General features: G+C 52.5%; 1 protein-coding gene across 2 annotated transcripts in view; it reads left to right on the top strand.

Moving 5' to 3' along the window:
* The window catches only part of FLNC (filamin C), a 74680-nt gene that overhangs the window by 49315 nt on the left and 4555 nt on the right, over nucleotides 1–20810 (top strand). The window contains exons 26-44 of one of the 2 annotated variants that reach the window (XM_063308984.1): nucleotides 163–286; nucleotides 1152–1308; nucleotides 2748–2937; nucleotides 3054–3077; nucleotides 3850–4097; nucleotides 6604–6702; nucleotides 7827–7926; nucleotides 8577–8717; nucleotides 9652–9780; nucleotides 11479–11652; nucleotides 11747–11908; nucleotides 12183–12386; nucleotides 13329–13481; nucleotides 14055–14177; nucleotides 14958–15200; nucleotides 16473–16742; nucleotides 18469–18606; nucleotides 19423–19538; nucleotides 20644–20776. In XM_063308984.1, coding sequence (XP_063165054.1) covers nucleotides 163–286; nucleotides 1152–1308; nucleotides 2748–2937; nucleotides 3054–3077; nucleotides 3850–4097; nucleotides 6604–6702; nucleotides 7827–7926; nucleotides 8577–8717; nucleotides 9652–9780; nucleotides 11479–11652; nucleotides 11747–11908; nucleotides 12183–12386; nucleotides 13329–13481; nucleotides 14055–14177; nucleotides 14958–15200; nucleotides 16473–16742; nucleotides 18469–18606; nucleotides 19423–19538; nucleotides 20644–20776 — 2928 coding nt within the window. The remainder of the gene's footprint in view (nucleotides 1–162; nucleotides 287–1151; nucleotides 1309–2747; nucleotides 2938–3053; nucleotides 3078–3849; nucleotides 4098–6603; nucleotides 6703–7826; nucleotides 7927–8576; nucleotides 8718–9651; nucleotides 9781–11478; nucleotides 11653–11746; nucleotides 11909–12182; nucleotides 12387–13328; nucleotides 13482–14054; nucleotides 14178–14957; nucleotides 15201–16472; nucleotides 16743–18468; nucleotides 18607–19422; nucleotides 19539–20643; nucleotides 20777–20810) is intronic. The other variant, XM_063308985.1, reaches the window with a different exon arrangement.

Here is a 20810-nt window from a genome sequence, read left to right as displayed (position 1 = left end):
ATTCGAGGGGCTAAATGCCAGAGGGCTGCCTGTGACTTCCCCTCTTTGGAAGAGTTTGAAATACCTGATGGGCCAGTCCTGCCCTAGTTGGAAAGGAAACTTGAGTTGATTTGAACCCACCTTAGATGCCTTCTACTCCTTTACTCCTCTTTCTTTGTCCAGGGGTGGCCGAGCCAGTGGAGGTGCGTGATAATGGGGATGGCACTCATGCGGTGAAATACACAGCGGCCACAGACGGGCCGTACACCATCTCTGTCAAATACGCTGGACAAGAGGTGCCCCGCAGGTGAGCCACGTGGGCCGACTCTTGGGGGCTAGAGGGCCCTGCCCGCTTCCCCTCCTGTCATTGGAGGGCCCCCATCATAGATGCCTTCCTCTTGATGCCCCTGTGCTCGAGGCTTGGCAGCACTGCGAGTCCTGCTCTGCTGCTGCTCAGCTGTGTCTGTCACTCTCCCCAGCCCCGCCTTCCAGCCCACAGGAGGACGCTGTGTCCTGGCCGCACATGTCCATTCTGTCCAGCATTTTGGCCGCGCTCCATTGTTCTACCCACGCATCGGATGGTTGTTCTGTGAGCCTGGCTCCAAGCCTGCCCTCTGGCCCACTGTTGGGGAGAGCGACAGAGAGCAGCCAAGATATTTTGGTGGAGGGGAAGCATTCCACCCTGGGGTGGAACACAGTCTGGCCAGGGCTCAAAGCTCCTGCATGGGCAGAACGGGAGCCAAAGGCCCCAGGCAGCTTGGTGGCAGGGAAGAAACGCCAAATCCCCCCGCGTTTATTTATAAAACTGTCTTTTGTGTTAAGCCTGTTGGACTCCTGGTCTGTGGCTCTAGAATTGCCCAGCCCAGTGCCCTCTAGATGAACCAGACTACAACCTCCAGCATTCCCAGCCACCGTGAATCAGGGATGGGAGTTGTAGTCTGACCAATCTTGCAGTGGGGAACCAGGAATCTGTCTAGCAGCAGGTCCTCTGACCTCATGCAGAGTTTCCCTGGCCTTACTCCCAGCATCTGGCATAACATTTCCAACGTAGGCTAATGTTTCTTGCCAGCGTGGCACTGTGTTCAGACACACGCTCATCTCGGTCTGTTACAACTGAGCAGCTGTGTTTGCCCAATATGTTATTTGCCCAATGTGGCTTCTGCCTCTTTCAGCCCCTTTAAGATCCGGGTCCTTCCTGCCCATGATGCCAGCAAAGTGCGAGCCAGCGGGCCTGGTCTCAATGCCTCGGGCATCCCTGCCAGCCTGCCAGTCGAGTTCACCATTGATGCCCGTGATGCTGGTGAGGGGCTGCTCACAGTGCAGATCTTGGTAAGTGATGGGCCCAGGAGCGGGCTGTGGGTGGCCTGGGGGCCCTGCGTTGGGCCTGGGTGTGTCAGCAGCAGAGAGGTGGCCCTTGCGAGGCGGGCAGTGGCAGAGAGGCTCAGGACGAGCAGCCCCGCAGCCCCTGACCTGGCTTCTGATCACAGAGGAGGAATGGACATTGCGGCATCCGCTGGGGGAGGGGAAGAGGGGCAATGATGTCACACGCTGGGCAACATCCTGCTAAAAATGTAGCTCGTGCAATGGCCTTAGGATGTGCTGGACCTCGTTGTGGCTTGTATGGATGCTAATGACTTAAAGGTGGAGCCTTGCTTAAACCGCAGGGGGCTGTTCCTAGCCACAGACCATGGTTTATAAACTTCACTGATGGCCTGACTATCTCTTCACACTAAGCAGCAAGCAAGCCGGTCACGTTAGCACAAGGCTGGGACCGGCAGCTGAGTTCGCACCATGGGCTGGACCGATATGAAAGCCTGCCCTTGTCTTTGCATGTTGCATGAACCAAGTTGCCACATTAAAGCCAGGGCTTCTCAACCTTGGCCACTTTAAGATGGGTGGACTTCACCTCCCAGAATTGGCTGGCTGGGGAATTCTGGGAGTTGAAGTCCACCCATCTTAAAGTGGCCAGGGTTGAGAAACACTGCATTGAACTATTGCAGAATCTGGCTTGGAAGCGTGTTAGGGTGGTTATGACAGAGTGGTTGTGTTTTGTGGTTATGTGGGTCATTCGTGGCTGGATTCTTACGAGGAGGAGTCTGGAGCACATTCCCCCCCCCCGCCCCCCCCAGTCAGTGCCTCTAATCTGTTAGTCACATGCAAAACAGTCGTGCCCTCAGGCTTCACTCCAGCTGATGCTGCAGAGATTCAAGGATGACTTCTGATTAAAAAAAGCTTTTAATTCCAGGTGCTCAAAAAGCCCCTCATTATGCAGAAACCGGCTACTGCAAACTGTAAGCCGATGTCCATGTATATAGCCAGCCCAGGGTTCAAATGCTACGTCTCCGTCTCCTTCTCCCACCGGGGCATTGGAGCAAGAGGACTTTGTTCCTTGACAGGAAGAGGGATGGGCACCCGTCTACCGTTATTGCAAAGGTCTTTTGCTCCCGACTTGGGCATCTGGCCCGCCTATGTGCTGGCTGCATTTCGTTTGCTAATGAGCGAGAAAGACACTTTGTATGTGCTCAGGGACACTCTCTTTTCTTTTTGCCCCACACAAGCCCTGCCATGGAAAATGAGGCTTCTGGGGCAGAACTCCCCCCCCCCCCGCCCACCATTTGGCCCTCTGGAGGCAGGTGTTCATTGGCAGGCCCCCCAGCTCCCCGTGATCGCTTGGCTGAAGGTTTTGATTGGAGAAGAGCCGCGCTTTTGCACTGGATGCCGCCTGAAGCTGGCCCTTGCCCAGACGCTCCACCTGTCTTTCTCCCCAGGACCCTGAGGGCAAACCCAAGAAAGCCAACATTCGGGACAACAGGGACGGGACCTACACAGTCTCCTACGTTCCGGACGTGACAGGCCGCTACACCATCACCATCAAATACGGAGGCGATGAAATCCCGTACTCGCCTTTCCGCATCCATGCCTTGCCCGCTGGGGATGCCAGCAAGTGCCTGGTGACAGGTGGGTGGTTGCCCCCCTCCATACCTGGACGCCCCCCACCCCCCTTTGAACCTTCCTTGGGTGAGAGCAACTCCCAACAAGGATGCTTATGGCTGTTTCCGTCTTTCTGTTTGCAGTTTCTATCGGAGGCCACGGACTGGGTAAGCTTTGCTGTGATGGCAAGAAACTCTCATGTGCCAGTTGCCCCACCTTACCCTAAGCCTGCTCCCAACTCTTTGGATCTCACTGTTCCTGGGAAACAATGAAGCCTGGGAGCTTCTCCGTGCAAAGAATGGGCTCCAGGCTTCCTCCTGGAGTCGTGGGGGCTTCATCACTGAAGGCTTCTGAGCAAAGGTTGGACAGCCACTTGGCTGGAGTCAGTGTTTCTCAACCCTAGCCCTTTTAAGAGGTGTGGACTTCAACTCCCAGAATTCCCCAGCCAGCAAGGCTGGCTAGGGAATTCTGGGAGTAGAAGTCCACACCTCTTAAAAGGGCCAAGGTTGAGAAACACTGGTTGGAGTAGAAGACCTTTGAGGTCCCTTTCCCATCCTCTGATTCTATGATTTTACCACCCTAGTATGGATCCTTTTCTTGAATCTCCTTTTCTCCCTCTTCTAGATGCCCACTGAATCATTTCAGAGTTTTCTTTTTCACCCTCTTGTCCTTCAGGCCCACAGTCTGTACAAATTGGATGTTCTCTCTATATTTTAGACTGCGGTTCCCATTATCCCCTGCTTTAACCATAACTCTGCCTGCTGGACAGAGCCATTGGCTGAGTGGGGACAAGGAGATTTTCTGACTTCTGACTTGATACCCACTCACGAGCGTTTCTTCCATCCCCTCTCTGAACTACCTTAGTGGTCTGTTGTGGCTCCTGGGCCTGGCTGGATTCTCGGACAGGTTAGGTGGCAATTGTCCTCCGTTTCTCTGCAGGGGCATGTCTTGGTCCCACCATCCAGATTGGAGAGGAGACGGTGATCACGGTTGATGCCAAGGCAGCTGGGAAGGGCAAAGTGACGTGCAAGGTTTCCACGCCCGATGGGGCTGAGCTGGATGTAGATGTGGTGGAGAACCACGATGGGACCTTTGACATCTATTACACAGCTCCTGAGCCTGGCAAATACGTCATCACCATCCGCTTTGGAGGCGAGCAGATCCCCAACAGCCCCTTTCATGTGGTGGTGAGTACGGAGTGTTTGAGCCAAGCGTGCCCAGACAAAACCAACCTCTGTGGGGTAGAGGGACACAGAGTAGGCACAATTTTCTAATGGCCATCATGGGTCAAAAGGGTTACCATTTTGATGATCTCTGTACTCCAGTAACCTTGACAGAGACACTGGTGGGGGCTGGAGCTCCTGGTAGGGCCTCCCCTGCTGGTAAGGCCAAAAGGGGCTGGGGAGCTGAGGGTCATCCATAGTGGGGTGCGGGTCTGTGGACTCTGCATGTATGAGGGACCCAGCCCATATAGGAAAAGGAACTTGTGATCAAACGCAGAAGAAGACAATTGCAAACTGTTTCTGTCTTGTTGCCAAAAAATTTAGTATAGGCAAGGCTGAAACTTTTGGGTGCCAGATGCTAAGACCCACCCAAGTTGGAAACATCTCTCTAGCTATGGGGAAGACTGTCAAACTGGAGATATGGATTGTCAAAACTGAGTAGATCTGGGGATGCTGATCAGGTCAGACTGAAATCACATGGTAATCTGGTTACTGGTGGTGCCAGTTTGGAAAGACGAGTTCCTCACTTGACAAAGATATGCATAATTCGCATGTGGATGTGAGAAGCATGACTCATGGAAAGCTTGGAGCTGTCTAGCGCAGTATTTCTCAACCGTGGCAAGCTGGAGAATTCTGAGAGCTGAAGTCCACACATCTTCACGTTGCCGTGGTTGAGAAACCATGGTCTAATGGGAACGAAGCATGCTGAGTGTTTGAAGAATAAGCACATTTAGGTGGACCAGAACAGGCCACTTCAAATCAGACAGTTATATGATATGCTACTATTTGAGACATGAGAACATCCAAAGGAAAACAGTGGCTGTGGTACACAGCAAAGCCATGCGCTTGGCTATAACCCAGTGACAGGATATCTCTGGTATTAGTGGATTCTACGCATAATATAACTCATCTGTATGCACCCACTATGGATGCACTGGGGGAAGATATTGAGGATTCTGGGAGTTGAAGTCCACACCTCTTAAAAGCGCCAAGGTTGAGACACACTGGTCGGAGTAGAAGACCTTTGAGGTCCCTTCCAGTTGAGAATATTGTTACTGGCAAATAACAAGAGGTTATAAATGTAGTATCTAGAACAGACATCATACTACTAAAAGGCAGTTGGAAGGCAAAAGTTCTATAATAAAGTTCAGAATAGTGAAAGCCATTATTTTCCCAATGGTAGTTGAGGGTAAGACCATTGGAACAGCTGAAGGAGCAGGTTGGGGACAGATCCTCCTGGAGAAGATCTATCTATATGCTCGCTCAGAGTTGACATCAACTGGATGGCACAGAATCAGTCAGTCAATATACTGTAAAAGCTGGGCACTGAGAACGAAAACAGCTGCTTTCAAATTATGGATCTGAAGACAGAAACAATATCAAAAGATCACTGTAGGAAGCAAAAAGGTGGGGGGGCCTTTTTGAGGGGAGACTTTGGGCATGTTACATGAGTGGAAGGAAGACTAGAAGATAAGAATGCGTGGCAGGGGTGGCCGCAAGGTGTGGTCAAAAGTGGCCACAATGGTGCCATCGAAACTCTGCCCACTTTTTATGTGGGTCTTGGCAGAGCTTCGATGGCGTCATTGTGGCTTCCATCTTGACCTTTTTGACCACGCCCTGTGGACACCTGTAAGGGGAACAGAAGGAGAAGCCAACAGGCAGGTGGAGGGAGGGATGGACTCAAGAAGACCCCAAGACTGTCCTATGGATTATTACTCAAGACAGGTCAAGACGGCAGATACATATCTATAGAGTTATCAGGGCTTCCCCCCAATTCTTGGGCACCGAACGAACTACGCATATGGAGGGCACCACCTAGGAAAGGCTGGATGGACTGTTCCCAAATGTTGAGGAAGAAATTAGCAGATTTCTTCAACTTACTGCCCTGATTTCTGTAGGCTTTGGGCTCCCCCAACCTGTTTGCCAGCAAGGCAAAAAAACCCAAAACACTCATTGTCACTTTTTTAAGTAATGGGAGGCAGCTCTCCCCCAACAGGTGCCTCCCTGACTACAAGTCCCATCTTCCCCAGACAAAACAGGAGTGATGGGTGCTGTAAGCTCAGGGCATCCACAGTGAAGTGGTGCTGATTTCCTTTTTTGACCCTAGCCATGCTCGGTCCATGCTGATGTGAACACTGGCTTATTTATTTATGTACTTATTAATCAAATTTATATGGCTGCCCATCTCCTCGAGTGAATAAATAAATGCTGGGACTGAATTTGCAGTAGGCATTGAACCAAAAGCGTTATGGGATATTCCCCAAGCCTTGGAACCATGGGCAGCTGGGGTCCTTGCATAGCTGCAGAAGTAATAGCTGTGCAGGGTCCTCGCTGGCCGTCTCAACGGTCAAGGCCTGGCATTGTTCTTGTGATTGTGTTTGGTGCTCCCCCCCCACAGCTGTCCTGGGTGAAGAGGGCTCTCAGCATGCATGCATGGCCATCTACTGATGTCTCCCTTGCTTCCCGCCAGGCCTGTGACTCGATTCCCCAGGTTGAGGAGCCCTGCGAATCCATCCAGCTTCACCAGCCCTTCCCGGTGCACCACACCGGTGGCTTCCCTCCACACTGGGTACCAGGACTGTGTCCCTCTGTGCCTCTCAGCCTCTGTTCCTCTCACTGTCTCTCTCTTTCTGTCTTGGAAAGGAGGGTCCTGCTCCATGCCCAAAGCCAGGGGGGTCCGCGGGGTGCGGTGGAAAAAATCAAGATGGTGGCCATGATGGTGCCATTAAAGCTCTCCCTGTTTTTTTAAATAAAACTTTATTAAATTTTTCAACATATATATAAAAACTACAAGAAATGAAATAAAGAATACTACAAGAAAAAAAAGAACTAAAAAGTGTGAAAATATGAGCTCTGCCTATTTTTAGGGTGCAACACAGAGCTTCAGTAGCACCCTCGCAGCTGCCATCTTGACTTTTTGGGCTACACCCTGCAGACATCCCTGGCAGAACCAAGTTACTGGCCTTGGCATCTCCCGGGCATTTGTCTGCTCCCTCCTGCTCCTCCCTTCCCAAAGGCCTCTTTGGGCCCTCGCAAAATGTAGGTGCTGTTGGAACCCCATGTGAGTGGGCCAGGCCTCCTCGGGGGATTACGCAGCCCTTCCCCACCAAAACGGTGAGTTGTATCTGCAGGGGAAGATCTGAGAGATCCCAGAGTGAAAATGTGGGCCCAAGAAAGTTTGCAGAACATCCAGTTCCGCTTTTTAAGCAGTTAAGCAGCTTTGGAACCCAGCACACTAAGGTAGCATTGATGGACTCCCTCCAGGTTTTGAGCAAGTCCACCCAACATCCTGGGCCGGAAGGTCTTTGGGTCATTGTGGCTCGGTGGGTCATGCAAACTGAATATCCTGTGGCTAGCTGAATGCAGCCATAGCATTCCAGCTGTTTCAGCAAGGCAGATGTAAGCAGTGGACAGTCCTGAATCTCCTGTTTGCGATTCTGGGCTGCCCCCAAATCCCCCCCCCAGCCCCACTGTGTCTTGGACTCTTTTTTGGGGGGGATGGCCCCCTTCTTTCTAGCAGCCCTGTTTCTTTCAGCCTCCATGCCCCCAGACTCTGTGGGGGCTTGCCACATCTTTCCCTTTCAGTGTGCCTCGCCCTGGGGGGCTCTTTCGCTCTTTCTGCCCTCCCCCCCTCTATCTGGACTCAGTCTCTCTCTTCCCCCCCTCCATTTCCTCTCCTCCCCTCCTCGCCAGGCCACGGATGAGCCCGTCGCCCCACCAGAGAGCGTGGACGCCATGCTGCGGCCCTTCAACTTGGTCATCCCCTTCGCTGTGCAGAAGGGGGAGATCACAGGTAGCGCGTCTGTCTGTTTGGGGAGTGGGGTGCAGGGGGGACCTCTGCGTCCTTGAGGTGGGGGTCTTGGATTCTCCCTGTTCCTCCACCCCACATTCCATTGCTACACAATGTGCCATTGTTGGAAAAGTGCATTCCGCTGTTCTGTTCTCTTCCCTCGATGCGCCTGGAACAGAGCATTGCTTTTTTGAGGCACTGATTTTTTAACCTCTGGGAGATGCAGCCCCCACCCCCCATTTCTCATATAAGGCTGGGGGGTGAGCCTGTGGCTGCAGGGCCCTTCTGAGATGACTGCATTGGGGGGACTTGGGGGGGAGAGAAGGCGGAGCAGCCCAGATGCAGACAGCAAGGTAACCCTGCCAGCCCTGCCCACCTCTGGCTCTGCCCACCGCTCCCCGCCTGCAGCTCCCAGTTGCTGTACGTCTGCCCCACTCCTGCTTTAGGTGGGGACATGGGTGGGGTGGAGCCAGCCCAGAAGTGGGAAATGTCGCTGAACTACAACTCCCAGCATCCCTCACTGTTGGCCAGGATGGGCTGCTGGGGGTTGTAGCTGCAGGGAGAGTTCCCACTCCTGGCTAGTCCCATTCTTAGGGGCAGATGCCACCATGCCCTTCAGGTCTCATCAGCCTGTTTTCCTTCCTGCCCTGCAGGGGAGGTAAGGATGCCTTCAGGCAAGACAGCGCGTCCCCACATTGCGGACAATAAGGACGGGACCGTGACAGTGAAGTATGCCCCCACGGAAAGGGGGCTGCATGAGATGGACATCAGATACGATGGCAACCACATTCCAGGTGGGCACTGGAGAGAGAGAGAGAGAGAGAGAGAACGGGCTTAGGGGCCAGATTAATTCCTGGGGAGAGAAAATGCCTGCATTCACACATCATGCTTAACCTGGGTTCTGAATTCACCCATTTTCTCAGTTTGTCCCTGCACAGAGTGAACAAACCAACCGGGCTGGGCTCTCACCTAGCAACCTAGGGGACTCAAGACCCAACCCACCACATCCTAGCATTTTGTGTGAATGCAGGGCTAGGTCTGGGGTTGCCCTGGGTATGCAGGTGGTGTGAACCCAGCTGTTCTCTCCACCAATCAAAACGTTTTACGGGCATTGGAAATCGAGCTGGAGTTTTAGGATTTGGGTCTAGACCAGTGCTTCCCAAACTTGGCAACTTAAAGATGTGTGGACTTCAATTCCCAGAATTCCCCACCCACCCTCACCCTAACCCATGCTGGCTGGGGAATTTTGGGAGTTGAAGTCCAGACACCTTAAATTTGCCAAGTGTGAGAAATGCTGGTCTAGAATGTAAGATTGGGAATGTCACAAGTTTTGCAGAAAAAGACCTCTCTAGATCTGCAATTCCTGCCCGGGGGTCTTCTTTCTATCACCAAGCCTGAGCAGGTTGAAAAGAGCCAAGCTGGAAGACCCATGAATTGAATCTTGCACAGGAAATGCCCCCAGTGGATGTGGGGGCAGGGGTGAGAGAGCCAGATCCTCTTTAGGTGGGAAGCTGGGTGGCTGTTTGTCAGAGCTGTTCCACCAGATCCTGCCCTGAGCAGGGGGCTAGACTAGATTACCTCTAAGCTCCCTTCCAACTCTGGCATCCCAGGACTTTCAGGAGGATTAGCCTATTTCCTACAGTTCCTCCTTGCCTCCTGCCTGAAAGCTGCAGGCTGTCCAGGGTTATGAGAAGCACCCCTGAGTCAGTTGCTTCTTTCCCTAACCAGGGAGTCCCCTCCAGTTCTACGTGGATGCTATCAACGCTCGGCACGTCAGCGCCTACGGGCCTGGGCTGAGCCACGGCATGGTCAACAAGCCTGCAACCTTCACCATCATCACCAAGGATGCAGGCGAAGGTGAGTCCCGGTTGTCGCCTTTGAAGAAGGGTATCACGCAGTTGGGGAAATGTGCAGAAGAGGGGCTTGGTCCCTTTCCCTCTGAGAAAAGGCTACTACTCTTGAATTTGAAAAATGCAACAGAGGGAGGATGTGACCAATATGCTCAAAATCCCACCCAGCCCTTGGAAAGCGGACAAGGAGGAATTTTGTTCTCATCCCAAGACAAATCTTCCCTGTTGAAGCTAACTGGAATTGGATTTAGAACAGGCGTAAGAAAACAATTCTTCACACAGAGCATCGTTCACCTGTGGAATTCACTGCCACAGGATCTGGTGCTGGCCGCTAATAAGGATGGCTTTAAAGCAGTGTTTCTCAACCTTGGCAACTTTAAGATGGGTGGACTTCAACTCCCAGGATTCCCCAGCCAGCCTGGCTGGGGAATCCTGGGAGTTGAAGTCCATCCATCTTAAAGTTGCCAAGGTTGAGAAACACTGCTTTAAAGGGTAACTGGATTCCTTCATGAATTGCGTATCTGTTGGTCTTGAAGACTCCCTGGTATCTCAGGTTGTCAGGGAAACTGATATCTCCCCTCTGGCTTGTGAGCACCACAGAGGTATCTGTGAGGAACCAAACGCTAGATTAGGGTGGGCCTTGGCCTGATCCAGCAGGACCATTCTGGTGTACAGGGAAGGGTTGCTAGCCTACAATTGCAATCTTGAGAAAGATCTTAAGACAGTGATTGTCCATCCCGGTAGATAAGAGTCGCTAAGAGGCTCAAAGGGTCTAATTCAGTCTTTCGGTCTTCTACCATCTGGTGTCCTCCAAGTGCTTTGGACCTGCTGGATGACAAACTCTGACCTATTTCAGTAGATGTTTGTGAGTTGGCCTCCTGGGTGAGGGAGGATGGAAGATTGGAGGCCTTGATGGGGCTGGGTGATGGGTGATCTGGCTTCCTTGGCGTGTGAAGGGCAAGGATGTGGTGGACCTCATTGCAGAGAAGTTTGGTTTGAGAAGAGAGTAAATAAATATGGCTTGTACTGGAGGACTTTGTATCTTGCATGGGTTTCCTATGGGTGGTTACCATCCATTTATTTAAGGAGGACCCTACACCTTCATTGAAACCAGGGGTTGGTGATGTGGGAGTTGTAGATATAATGGCAACAGTGAAAGTTGAGATGGTGTCTGTGGGACCTCAACATTAATTCATTTTCTCATGGTAAAATCTCATGGGGACATGAAAGCTCATGAGATATGGCCTTCCTACTTGAATCCTTGTACAATCTGATGAGCTCATGGAGAGTTTTTTTGTTGGTACCACCCCAGGACCTTCTGCAGAACCTTTGAGGGCTACCAGTGATCCCTAGGTCACTGGTTAGGAACCCCTGTCTTAAAGCATAGCCAGGCTGCTGGGATGCTACAGACTGTCTGTAGGTATTCCAAGTGCTCAGGTGAAAGTGTCTGCCAAGGAACATGAATGGAGGAGGAGACACCAGATGGGAGTGGAAGAGCTTAAGTAGAATACACACACGTGTGCAAATGAAGAATGCCTTGCTGTAGGTGGGAAAAGCAGGCACTTTAAGGGGAGGCCAGGAGGGGGGTGGGGAGGGCAAAGTGACCCGCAGGGAGGGAGCTGAGGGGCAGGTCTAAAGGATTTGATAAGATGTCTCCAGAAGAAGAAGGCCCATATTCTTAAACCAGCCTCTGTCCCTCCCACAGGAGGTCTGTCCCTGGCAGTGGAGGGCCCGTCCAAGGCTGAGATCACCTGCAAGGACAACAAAGACGGCACCTGCACGGTTTCCTACTTGCCCACGGCCCCCGGTGACTACAATATCATCGTACGCTTTGATGATAAGCATATTCCTGGTAGCCCCTTCACTGCAAAGATCACAGGTAGCCTTCTGCCCTCGCCCCCAACTCCCCTGCCTTTAAGGAAGCCTTGAATCCCCCCCTGATGGCTTCTCTCTCGCCATCCTTCCGGTGCCAGGGGATGATTCCATGCGCACCTCGCAGCTGAACGTGGGCACTTCCACCGACGTGTCCCTGAAGATCACCGAGAGTGACCTGAGCCTCCTGACCGCCAGCATCAGGGCCCCGTCTGGCAACGAAGAGCCCTGCTTGCTTAAGCGCCTGCCAAACCGCCATATCGGTGAGCCATCTTTTATAGCATGCGCTCCCCTCGCTTGGTATCTCAGAATGGGTGCCCAAGCACGTCCTAAGGCAGTGTTTCTCAGCCTTGGCCGATTTAAGACGGGTGGACTTCAACTCCCAGAATTCTTCGGGCCTTTCCCCCGGGCATCAGTGTGGCTTGGATGGACAAGCTCCTGGCTTGGTTGAGCCTGCCCAGAGCTGCAAGCTGCAGCCCCCGCCCGCCCTTTGCCCCTTGTCCTGCCCCATTTCATTCCCCCTTTGTCTCTCCCCAGGGATCTCCTTCACCCCCAAGGAGGTTGGTGAGCACGTGGTGAGTGTGAAGAAGAGTGGGAAGCATGTCACCAACAGCCCCTTTAAGATCATGGTGGGGCAGTCAGAGATTGGCGATGCCAGCAAGGTCAAAGTCTCCGGCAAGGGTCTTGTGGAAGGGCGTACCTTTGAGATGTCTGAATTCATTGTCGACACCCGCACTGCAGGTGAGAAGGGGAGGTGGTGACAAATCTCAGCAGGGTTACAAAGTTCTTCCGCCAACCCTCCGACCTGGTGGGAACAGCATGGCGTGCAGAGTTAGGAGAATCAAGCTAGAAAGATTTCCCCCTCTCCTTCTGCTGATGCAGGGAGGCTGCAGTAGGGATTGCATTTGCACAACCTTTTAAATTTAATCCTTTTCATGGTTTCATACAGTGCACCGGATCATAAACTAACCAGGTGAGCTGTCTCTGCATAAAGCCCAGAGAAGCAAAATGTGGGTGTGACGGAATGGTGATTCTAGGGTTAATCTGAAGAAGACAGCAGAAACATGATGGCCTCAGAACTGACCTTCACCAACTGTTGGGAACAGAGCAGATAATAAAGTTGCAAATTGGGTTAGGATCGCTTTCCCTTTGCGTATTGTGTGCGTTACCAGCTAGAGTGGAAAGCGGAGAATGGAAGGCAGTGGGAAGTGCTTCTATCCTAATAGATAAGGCACCAGCTTAGCCCGTATTTCCCCTAGCAACAGCAAGTGCCCACTCTTGGGCATCAGTGCCCACCGCTTAGGAGTGTTTTGCCCGCCCAAGGGTGTGAATAATTATGGTATACCATGATGATGTAATGATTTTCTGATAGTGGCTGTTTAAAACCTGATGCCTTAGAATTCCTTTCTGGTGCTTGCTTTGAAAGCCAATTTCCAGGTGCCAATATCCTGTACAGAATAAAGCTACAAAAGAGATTTCTGCCTGGTATGTTAATTGGCGAAGCAGGCCAGGTGTAAAGAACCCAGAGTTCCTGGGACAACAGGTGAACCCTAACCAAGTTTCATGTGCAATGCAGGTGGAGGCACGGTTAATGTCAACACGGGCATCGTTTCAGCTTCTCAGAGCAAAGCTGATATTTGAAGCTTGCGGGGAGAGTGAACTGTCTTATCGTTTCCCTTCCAGGGTACGGGGGTCTCGGCCTCTCCATTGAAGGCCCCAGCAAAGTGGACATCAATTGTGAAGACGTGGAGGACAGCACATGTAAAGTCACCTACACCCCGACTGAGCCGGGAAATTACATCATCAACATTAAGTTTGCTGATAAGCATGTGCCAGGTACGCCTCTCTGTGGCCGCCTTGCCAAATCTGTGAGAATTTCAAGATTCTAGCCCTCAGGTTGGAAGCTGAATGTGAATTAGGCCAGTGTTTCTCAACCTCGGAAACTTTAAGATGTGTGGACTTCAACTCCCAGAATTCCACAGCCAGCACGGCTGGCTGGAGACTTCTAGAAATTGTCCATCCATGCATCTTAAAGTTGCTGAGATTGAGAAACACTGCTGTAAAGTCAAGGAAAGCTGAAGTCAGATCGTTAGCACAGTTGCGGGTTCACTTAGTGACTGCTTCGCTTAAGAACCAAGTGGCTGGTCCCAATTATGGTCACTAAATGAGGATGACCGATAATGTTCTTCCCTGATACAGAGGCAACATGGCCCCCAGCCTCAAAAACATGGCCCACCCTCAGGGGAACATTTCCTTCCCTCTCCTTCAAGAGCCCCCCAGCACCTGGGGGTGGGAATAAAGTCTTTTGTTCCTCTCCAGCTGCGCTTGGGCTGAATCCTGCCTCCTGCAGGGCCCAGCTGGGCTGTCCCAGGCTATCGAGATAACCACTAGGCTTGGTGCCCCTTTCAGGAAGCCCTTTCACGGTGAAAGTGACGGGAGAGGGACGGATGAAGGAGAGTATCACCCGCCGGCGCCAGGCTCCATCCATCGCCACCGTTGGGAGCACCTGCGACCTGAATCTCAAGATCCCAGGTGGGGGAGCTGACTGGGCTGAGCAGCCAAAATCCACAGAGAAGAACCGGGGGGTGGGCATGAAGGCCTCGTCCCTGGGCGCTCCCCCCCCCCATTTCCATTTCTACACCTCCTTGCCCCGTGTTTCGTTCTCTTGAGGGCAAGGTCCAGACTGGGGCTGAAACACTGTCTTGGTGTGTTTAATGAATTTTCACATCTGGAAGGCTAACTTTTTTTGGGTGGGGGGGAGTAAACAGGAGAAGTTTTTCAAGCGGCATTAAGAAAAGTCCCTCCACTCCCTCCTTTCCCCCTCCTCGTCCCACGATCGCTCTCTCCATCGGGAATTCAGCCCACCAGATTCAGATCTGGGGAGGCACTGAAAAATGCCCACGCTGTTTGCTCATGGCAAACGTTCCCGGGTTTGGGGGGCCCATCGCTGCAGTGTCGGCCTGGCTCGGGAGGTGACCTGCTTGCTCTGCCTTTCGCTCTTCTGGTTTGGCGGCTCTCGCTGTGGGGAATGTCCCGAAAATACCCAGCTGTGGATTGCAGAAAGGGTCACCCCAAACCCCCTCTGTTGCCGTTTCTGCAAGCTGAGGCTCTCCGGAGCCGGCCACCAGGGCAGGAGGGATTCTTCCGCCTGTTCCGTGGATTCCCCGCTGCGGAGCAAATCCTTGAGCGAACTGCCAGTCCAGGGTTGCCCTCAAAGAACTGTGTGCAGCTCCCACCCCCCTCTTGCCCTCTTTCTAACTGGCTTCTCCTCCTCCTCCTCCTCCTCCTCCTTGCCCGCTGCCGCTGGCACAGGGAATTGGTTCCAGATGGTCTCAGCCCAGGAGCGGCTGACCCGCACTTTCACACGCAGCAGCCACACGTACACGCGCACGGAGCGGACGGAGATCAGCAAGACGCGCGGCGGGGAGACCAAGCGTGAGGTGCGGGTGGAGGAGTCCACGCAAGTGGGCGGGGACCCCTTCCACAACGTCTTTGGGGAGTTCCTCGGCCGCGAGAGCCTCAGCTCCTTTGGCAGCATCGCCCGGACCCCGGAGGGTGCGTGCGCCTTGCCAGTGTGCCGTGCGCTTGCGGGCATGTGCCTCGCACCAGCAGGGGGCACGGGGGGCACGCGGCGTGTGGAGTTGCATGCGAGCCTCACCTGGGAAGCTGGAGCTGCATGGTGTTTTTTTTTCCCTGGGGCAATTTGAGGGGCGGGTCACAGACACACGAGGAGGAGGACAAGGAAGGGGCTTGAAGCCCCCTCCCCCAGTCTCAATCCTAGCGACTGGAATCAGAGCTTGGAAACCGTTCCGAATGCATCCTGTTCAACCTGTCGGCCAAGCCGAACTCTGCAACCTGTAAAAAGATAGATGCTTTACAATTTAAATGTATACTTTAAAAAGTGCTGAAAAGGATAGATTGCGGATTCCTTCAAACTGACTCCCTCTAGTTCCAAGCCATCGCCGAACTGTTTGGTGCCCAACTGAAGGTCTGAGGGCAGATTTTTTTTTAAGATGGTGTCTTTATCCCACTTTTCCTTCAGGGAGCTCCTACTGAATCCGCTGACAAAGGGAGCTAGTTAGGGGCCAGTTAGGTGCCACGAAACCCATGGTTTCCCAGTTATCTGGCAAGTCCAATGATTAGGGCATTTCCTCCAGCTGCTGATCATTAGAGGTTTTTAGGCAAGGAAGGGCAAGCCAAGAAATCTGATTTAAAAGCAGGGAAGAGGGACATTTGTTTGCAAAGTGGGCTCAAGTCCTCCCTCAGTCATGGAAACGCTGGATAAAAATAAATAAACAAAAACAAGAAAGAGGGCTTGGTAGATCTCCTGTGCATGCTGCTTTGTGGGAGCACTGTTTTCTACCCTTGGCCCAAGACCGTCACGTTTACTAATAGCCAGCTTAAAACGGATGATATTTGACGAGAAAAAAAGTCCACTTCTTATAGCCGTGAATTTCACTAATGCATGACGTTTGTATACATTTAATTTGTGCCCGTTTCTGTTTCTGCTCTGGTGGCTAAATGCGTATTTCAACAAGGAATTACGGACAGGCGTGGCAAAGCTGGAGGTCCAAGAACAGAGCAGAAGGTCTCCCAACATTGAGAACCAGCCTGGCCCTGAAGTCTTCTGCAGATGCTCCCAAGCCGGGCTTGGCGTTCCTGAGGACTAGAAGCATGTTTTGTGTGTTTGAAAGAGCAGCATGTCCACCTTCCTGAAGCCATGGATTGGGGGCTGGGGAGGAAGGGGGTGTCGGGCTGGATTGTCTGCCTGGCTTCACGGTCCCCTGGCTGACCGTCCTGTGGGCCTGTGCTCTTTTCACCCTGCAGGTGAGGCTGGCCTCCAAGCCATGACTGCCCAAGTGACCAGTCCCTCGGGGAAGATTGCCGAGGCAGAAATCATTGAGGGGGAAGACAGCGCCTACTCTGTGCGCTTTGTGCCCCAGGAGATGGGCTCCCACACCGTGAACGTCAAGTATCGTGGCCAGCACGTGCCCGGCAGCCCCTTCCAGTTCACTGTGGGGCCGCTGGGCGAAGGCGGTGCCCATAAAGTGCGGGCAGGAGGGCCCGGCCTGGAGAGGGGTGTGGCCAGCGTGCCAGGTAAGGGCAGAACGATCGGTCATGCCCTGGCACGCCCATGCAGGTCTTTTACCCTCTTTTCATTGGACTATTGGGCCAGTCCCTCTCTCTCAGCCCAATCCACCTCACAGGGTTGTCGTTGTGGGGAAAATAGGAGGAGGAAGGAGCATTAGGTATGTTTGCTGCCTTGAGTTATTTATAAAAATAATAAAGGTGGGATAGAAAATAAATAAAATAAAAATAAATTGATCCTGGATCTGGGAATGCTTGGAACCACATGGCCAGCCCAGTCTGTCACTGTTCTGGGAGGCACACCCCACCGGGTCCCACAGAGGGGGTCCAAAAAGTCAAGATGCACCATGGAAGCCCTGCTCCTTTTTAACATGCGTTGCACTTAAAAAAGAGGCAGGCTTCTACGGCGCAGCTGCAGCCACCATCTTGACTTTTTGGACCCTCCGCTGGTTGCCCCTGACCCCTCCCTCCCATGCCGCTTTGACATGAGCAGAGACGCCGTAGTCGAACGGGGATTGCTCATTTTCCATCTGCCCTAAAGTTGGCTGGGAGGCTGTCAAATTAAAAAGATTAATTATTAGAGTTAGTTAATTCACAGCTTTGGAAGATAAGAATGAAAAATCCACAGTGGTTTGGTTAAGGTCATCCCACTGTGGATGGAACTGGGGTGGGGGGCTTACCCCGTCCCTTTCTGGTGGGGGAATTACCACCCACCAATACTACCCTCCCCATGTCCAGTGCTCACTGGGAAGGATATTGAAATACACCAGCTTAGGAACGGTTGCTTTAGAACAGTGTTTCTCAACCTTGGGAACTTTGAGATGTGTGGACTTCAACACAGCTGGCTGGGGAATTCTGGGAGTTGAAGTCCACACATCTCAAAGTTCCCAAGGGTTGAGAAACGCTGCCTTAAGATGCTGTCCCTTCTGAGCATCTCTGGCAGATGATTCCACTAGCCAATTAATCTTAAGTCTTCCTCCCTTCTTCCCTCCCTCCTTCCTTTGCTTTGAAGGATCATTAATGGTGCTTCTGGACAAAGGTCCCTCATGCAGGGGGGTGCCAGGTGGAAGATGTCTGAACCCCCTGTAAATCCTTTGGGCTGGATGACTGGGGGAGTGCCCAGAGGAGAGTTTTGCTTAGGCCCTGCTGACCAGGAAACCCTCCCTGCCTGGCTCTCTCAGAAGAAGGGCACCATACAGGGACCCAGAAGGCCCCTTGGCCGCCTCTCCCTTCGTCCCTGGGGCAGGTCCCTGTTTTCTGTCCTGGTCTTTGGCCCCAGGACCTCAACAGTCTGGGATCTCTTTCCAGAAAGCACAGCAGAAGCCAGGGGCATCTCCCGGGTCATCTGCAACTGGGTGACTGGAGCCCCACCTTTCTTCTTAACATATGTCAGGTGTGCAAGGCATTGAAAGAAAGGGGTGAAGCTTTGATCATACAGTCATGGCCACTTTTGTGACTTTTCTGACACCCCTCCCTCCCACCGCAAATGCCCCAGCAGAAGTTGGAGTGGAAATAGCAATTCTGCACCCATCCGCATTGTTCTTAATTTGTTGGCTTTGCCATGTGATGTGGGCACTTCTAGCCCTGCAAACTTTTTCTCTGCCCCCTCTGCCCCCTTAGCTCTGCCTGCCTCACCCCTGGTGCCCACTGGCCAGGTAGGCCTGCCAGGGTCCTCGGCCAGTGGGACTGCTGTCCCCAGCCACCGTTCCCGGCTGACCCCCTGCTCTCTTCCCAGCTGAATTCAGCATCTGGACCCGGGAAGCTGGCGCTGGGGGCCTCTCCATTGCAGTCGAGGGGCCGAGCAAGGCAGAAATTGCGTTTGAAGACCGGAAAGATGGTTCCTGCGGAGTATCGTACATTGTCCAAGAACCAGGTAGGATCTGGGGTCAGTCGGGTCAAGCCAGGGCCGCAATATAGGCTAGGAAAACCAGTTCCAACAATAATTTAAAATTATTTAAAAGTAATTTAAAAGTCAGGCTTTTGCTTAAAAGCCCAGAAAACTGGAATAGCCTTGGTCCAGCCTCAAAAACTAGGCCATGAAGGCCTTGGACCAGTCTCTCCAGGAAGGAGTTGTTGTTATTATTATTGTTATCTTAAATTTAGAGCCAGTTTGGTGTAGTGGTGAAGGCCTCAGGCTAGAAACTGGGAGGCCGTGAGTTCTAGTCCCACCTTAGGCACAAAGCCAGCTGGGTGACCTTGGGCCAGTCCCTCTCTCCCAGCCCTGGGAAGGAGGCAATGGCAAACCACTTCTGAAAAACCTGCCATGAAAACTGCAGGGACTTGTCCAGGCAGTTTCCAAGAATCTGACACAGATTAAAAAAAAATCTTAAATTTACATGCCACCTGATTCCCAAGAAGTCTGAGTTCCACTGCCTGGGTGCCAGGATGGACAGAGCCTATTAGGGGTGGCAGCGGGTTAACAAATCTTAACTGACAGGTAGCTTAGTGCGGGAAAAAAAACAGTACTTCAAACCCCTTGGACCAAGAACATTATTTTGGACTAGAAAGGGAAAGACGCCTGGAATTGTGCCTAGGAACAAGCGGAGGGCTGGTTCCAAACTGCCAGTGTATCCAAACTCTCTCCATCTGGTGTAAAATAGCCTGCGTGGATCTTCCACGGCGTGGCGGGGATGCTTGCCATTCTGTAGCTGTGCCTGACCTCCGAAGCTTTCTTCCTCTCCCCTGCCAGGTGACTATGAGGTCTCCATCAAATTCAATGATGAACACATCCCTGACAGCCCATTTGTGGTTCCTGTGGCTTCACTCTCAGATGATGCCCGGCGCCTGACCGTCACCAGCCTCCAGGTATTCGCCGGTCCGCCTGGGTGCCAACTGCAGAGGAGAATGGGAGGCTGGAAGGAAGGAAGGGGGGCTGCGATGGGAAGAAAGACCAATGTGACTCCCTCCCATGAAGAGATGCCCTTCGCCAGAGTGATTCACTTGTGCCCAACCTGGTGACCCTCCCCATGTGTGGGGCCACGAGCCCATCTCCCCAATCAGAATGGGAACTGTAGTCCAACCCATTGGCACATCATCTATTTGGGGGAATTGAGGACAATCCTTTTTCAAAACTTCCTGGGCTGCCAGCTGTTGCGGGGGGGGCTCAATTTTCTCTTGTTCCCCAAAGACAGAGGATCCAACTTCACATGGCATTAAATGCTTCCTCTCTTTCCATCTTCCCCAAAGTAGGCTGATCATCCAAGTCCAGACAGGTCTGTGGTCATATAGAGCAGGGTTCCTCAACCTTGGCGACTCTAAGCTGTGCGGACTTCAACTCCCAGAATTCCCCAGCCAGCAAAGCTGGCTGGGGAATTCTGGGAGTTGAAGTCCGCACAGCTTAGAGTCGCCAAGGTTGAGGAACCCTGATATAGAGAGATGGTATTTTCCCTCCTCCCACTACAAAGCCAGTGATGTCACTGGGGCTGCCCTCGGCCACTTGCACCAGGGAAAATGAGGGTGAGTGTGTGTGTTACTTTCCCACCACTGCTGTTTGAAGGTGAAGGGTAGCTTGCAAGGAAACATTCATTTAACAAAATAAGGACTGAGTCATAGAAGAGGCAAACTCTGTTACGATGGGAAGGATCTCTAGCGTGTGTGAATAATTTTCACAGGAAATCCACAGGAGCTTTTTCTGATTTAATTTTTCCCAAAGTGGGGGGGTTGATACATCCCAGAATTCCTAGCTGGCCTGGAATACTCCCTAATCCAGTGTTTTTCAAACCTGGCCACTTTTAGACCTGTGAAGTCCCCGCATCTTAAAGTGGCCAAGTTTGAAAAGCCCTGTCCAAATCAGTCCAAGAGCCAGTGAGCCACTCCACTTGTTAAACACCCAACTGGGCTAACACGGGGTGGGAAATTTGGGGTGTGGCTGTGTGAACCTGACTCTGTGCTCTGTTCTGGGTCTCTGCAGGAGACCGGTTTGAAGGTGAACCAGCCAGCTTCTTTCGCGGTGCAGCTCAACGGGGCGCGCGGCGTGATCGATGCCAAGGTTCACACGCCCTCTGGGCTGGTGGAGGAATGCTATGTCTCTGAACTGGACAGCGGTGAGTGGCAACTTCAGTTTTTACAGTGGAGAAG

Source organism: Candoia aspera, chromosome 7, assembly GCF_035149785.1.
Source record: "Candoia aspera isolate rCanAsp1 chromosome 7, rCanAsp1.hap2, whole genome shotgun sequence".
Classification (NCBI taxonomy): Eukaryota; Metazoa; Chordata; class Lepidosauria; order Squamata; family Boidae; genus Candoia; species Candoia aspera.
Note: the sequence above shows the minus strand (reverse complement) of the source record. Positions and strands in the feature narration are given on the sequence as shown.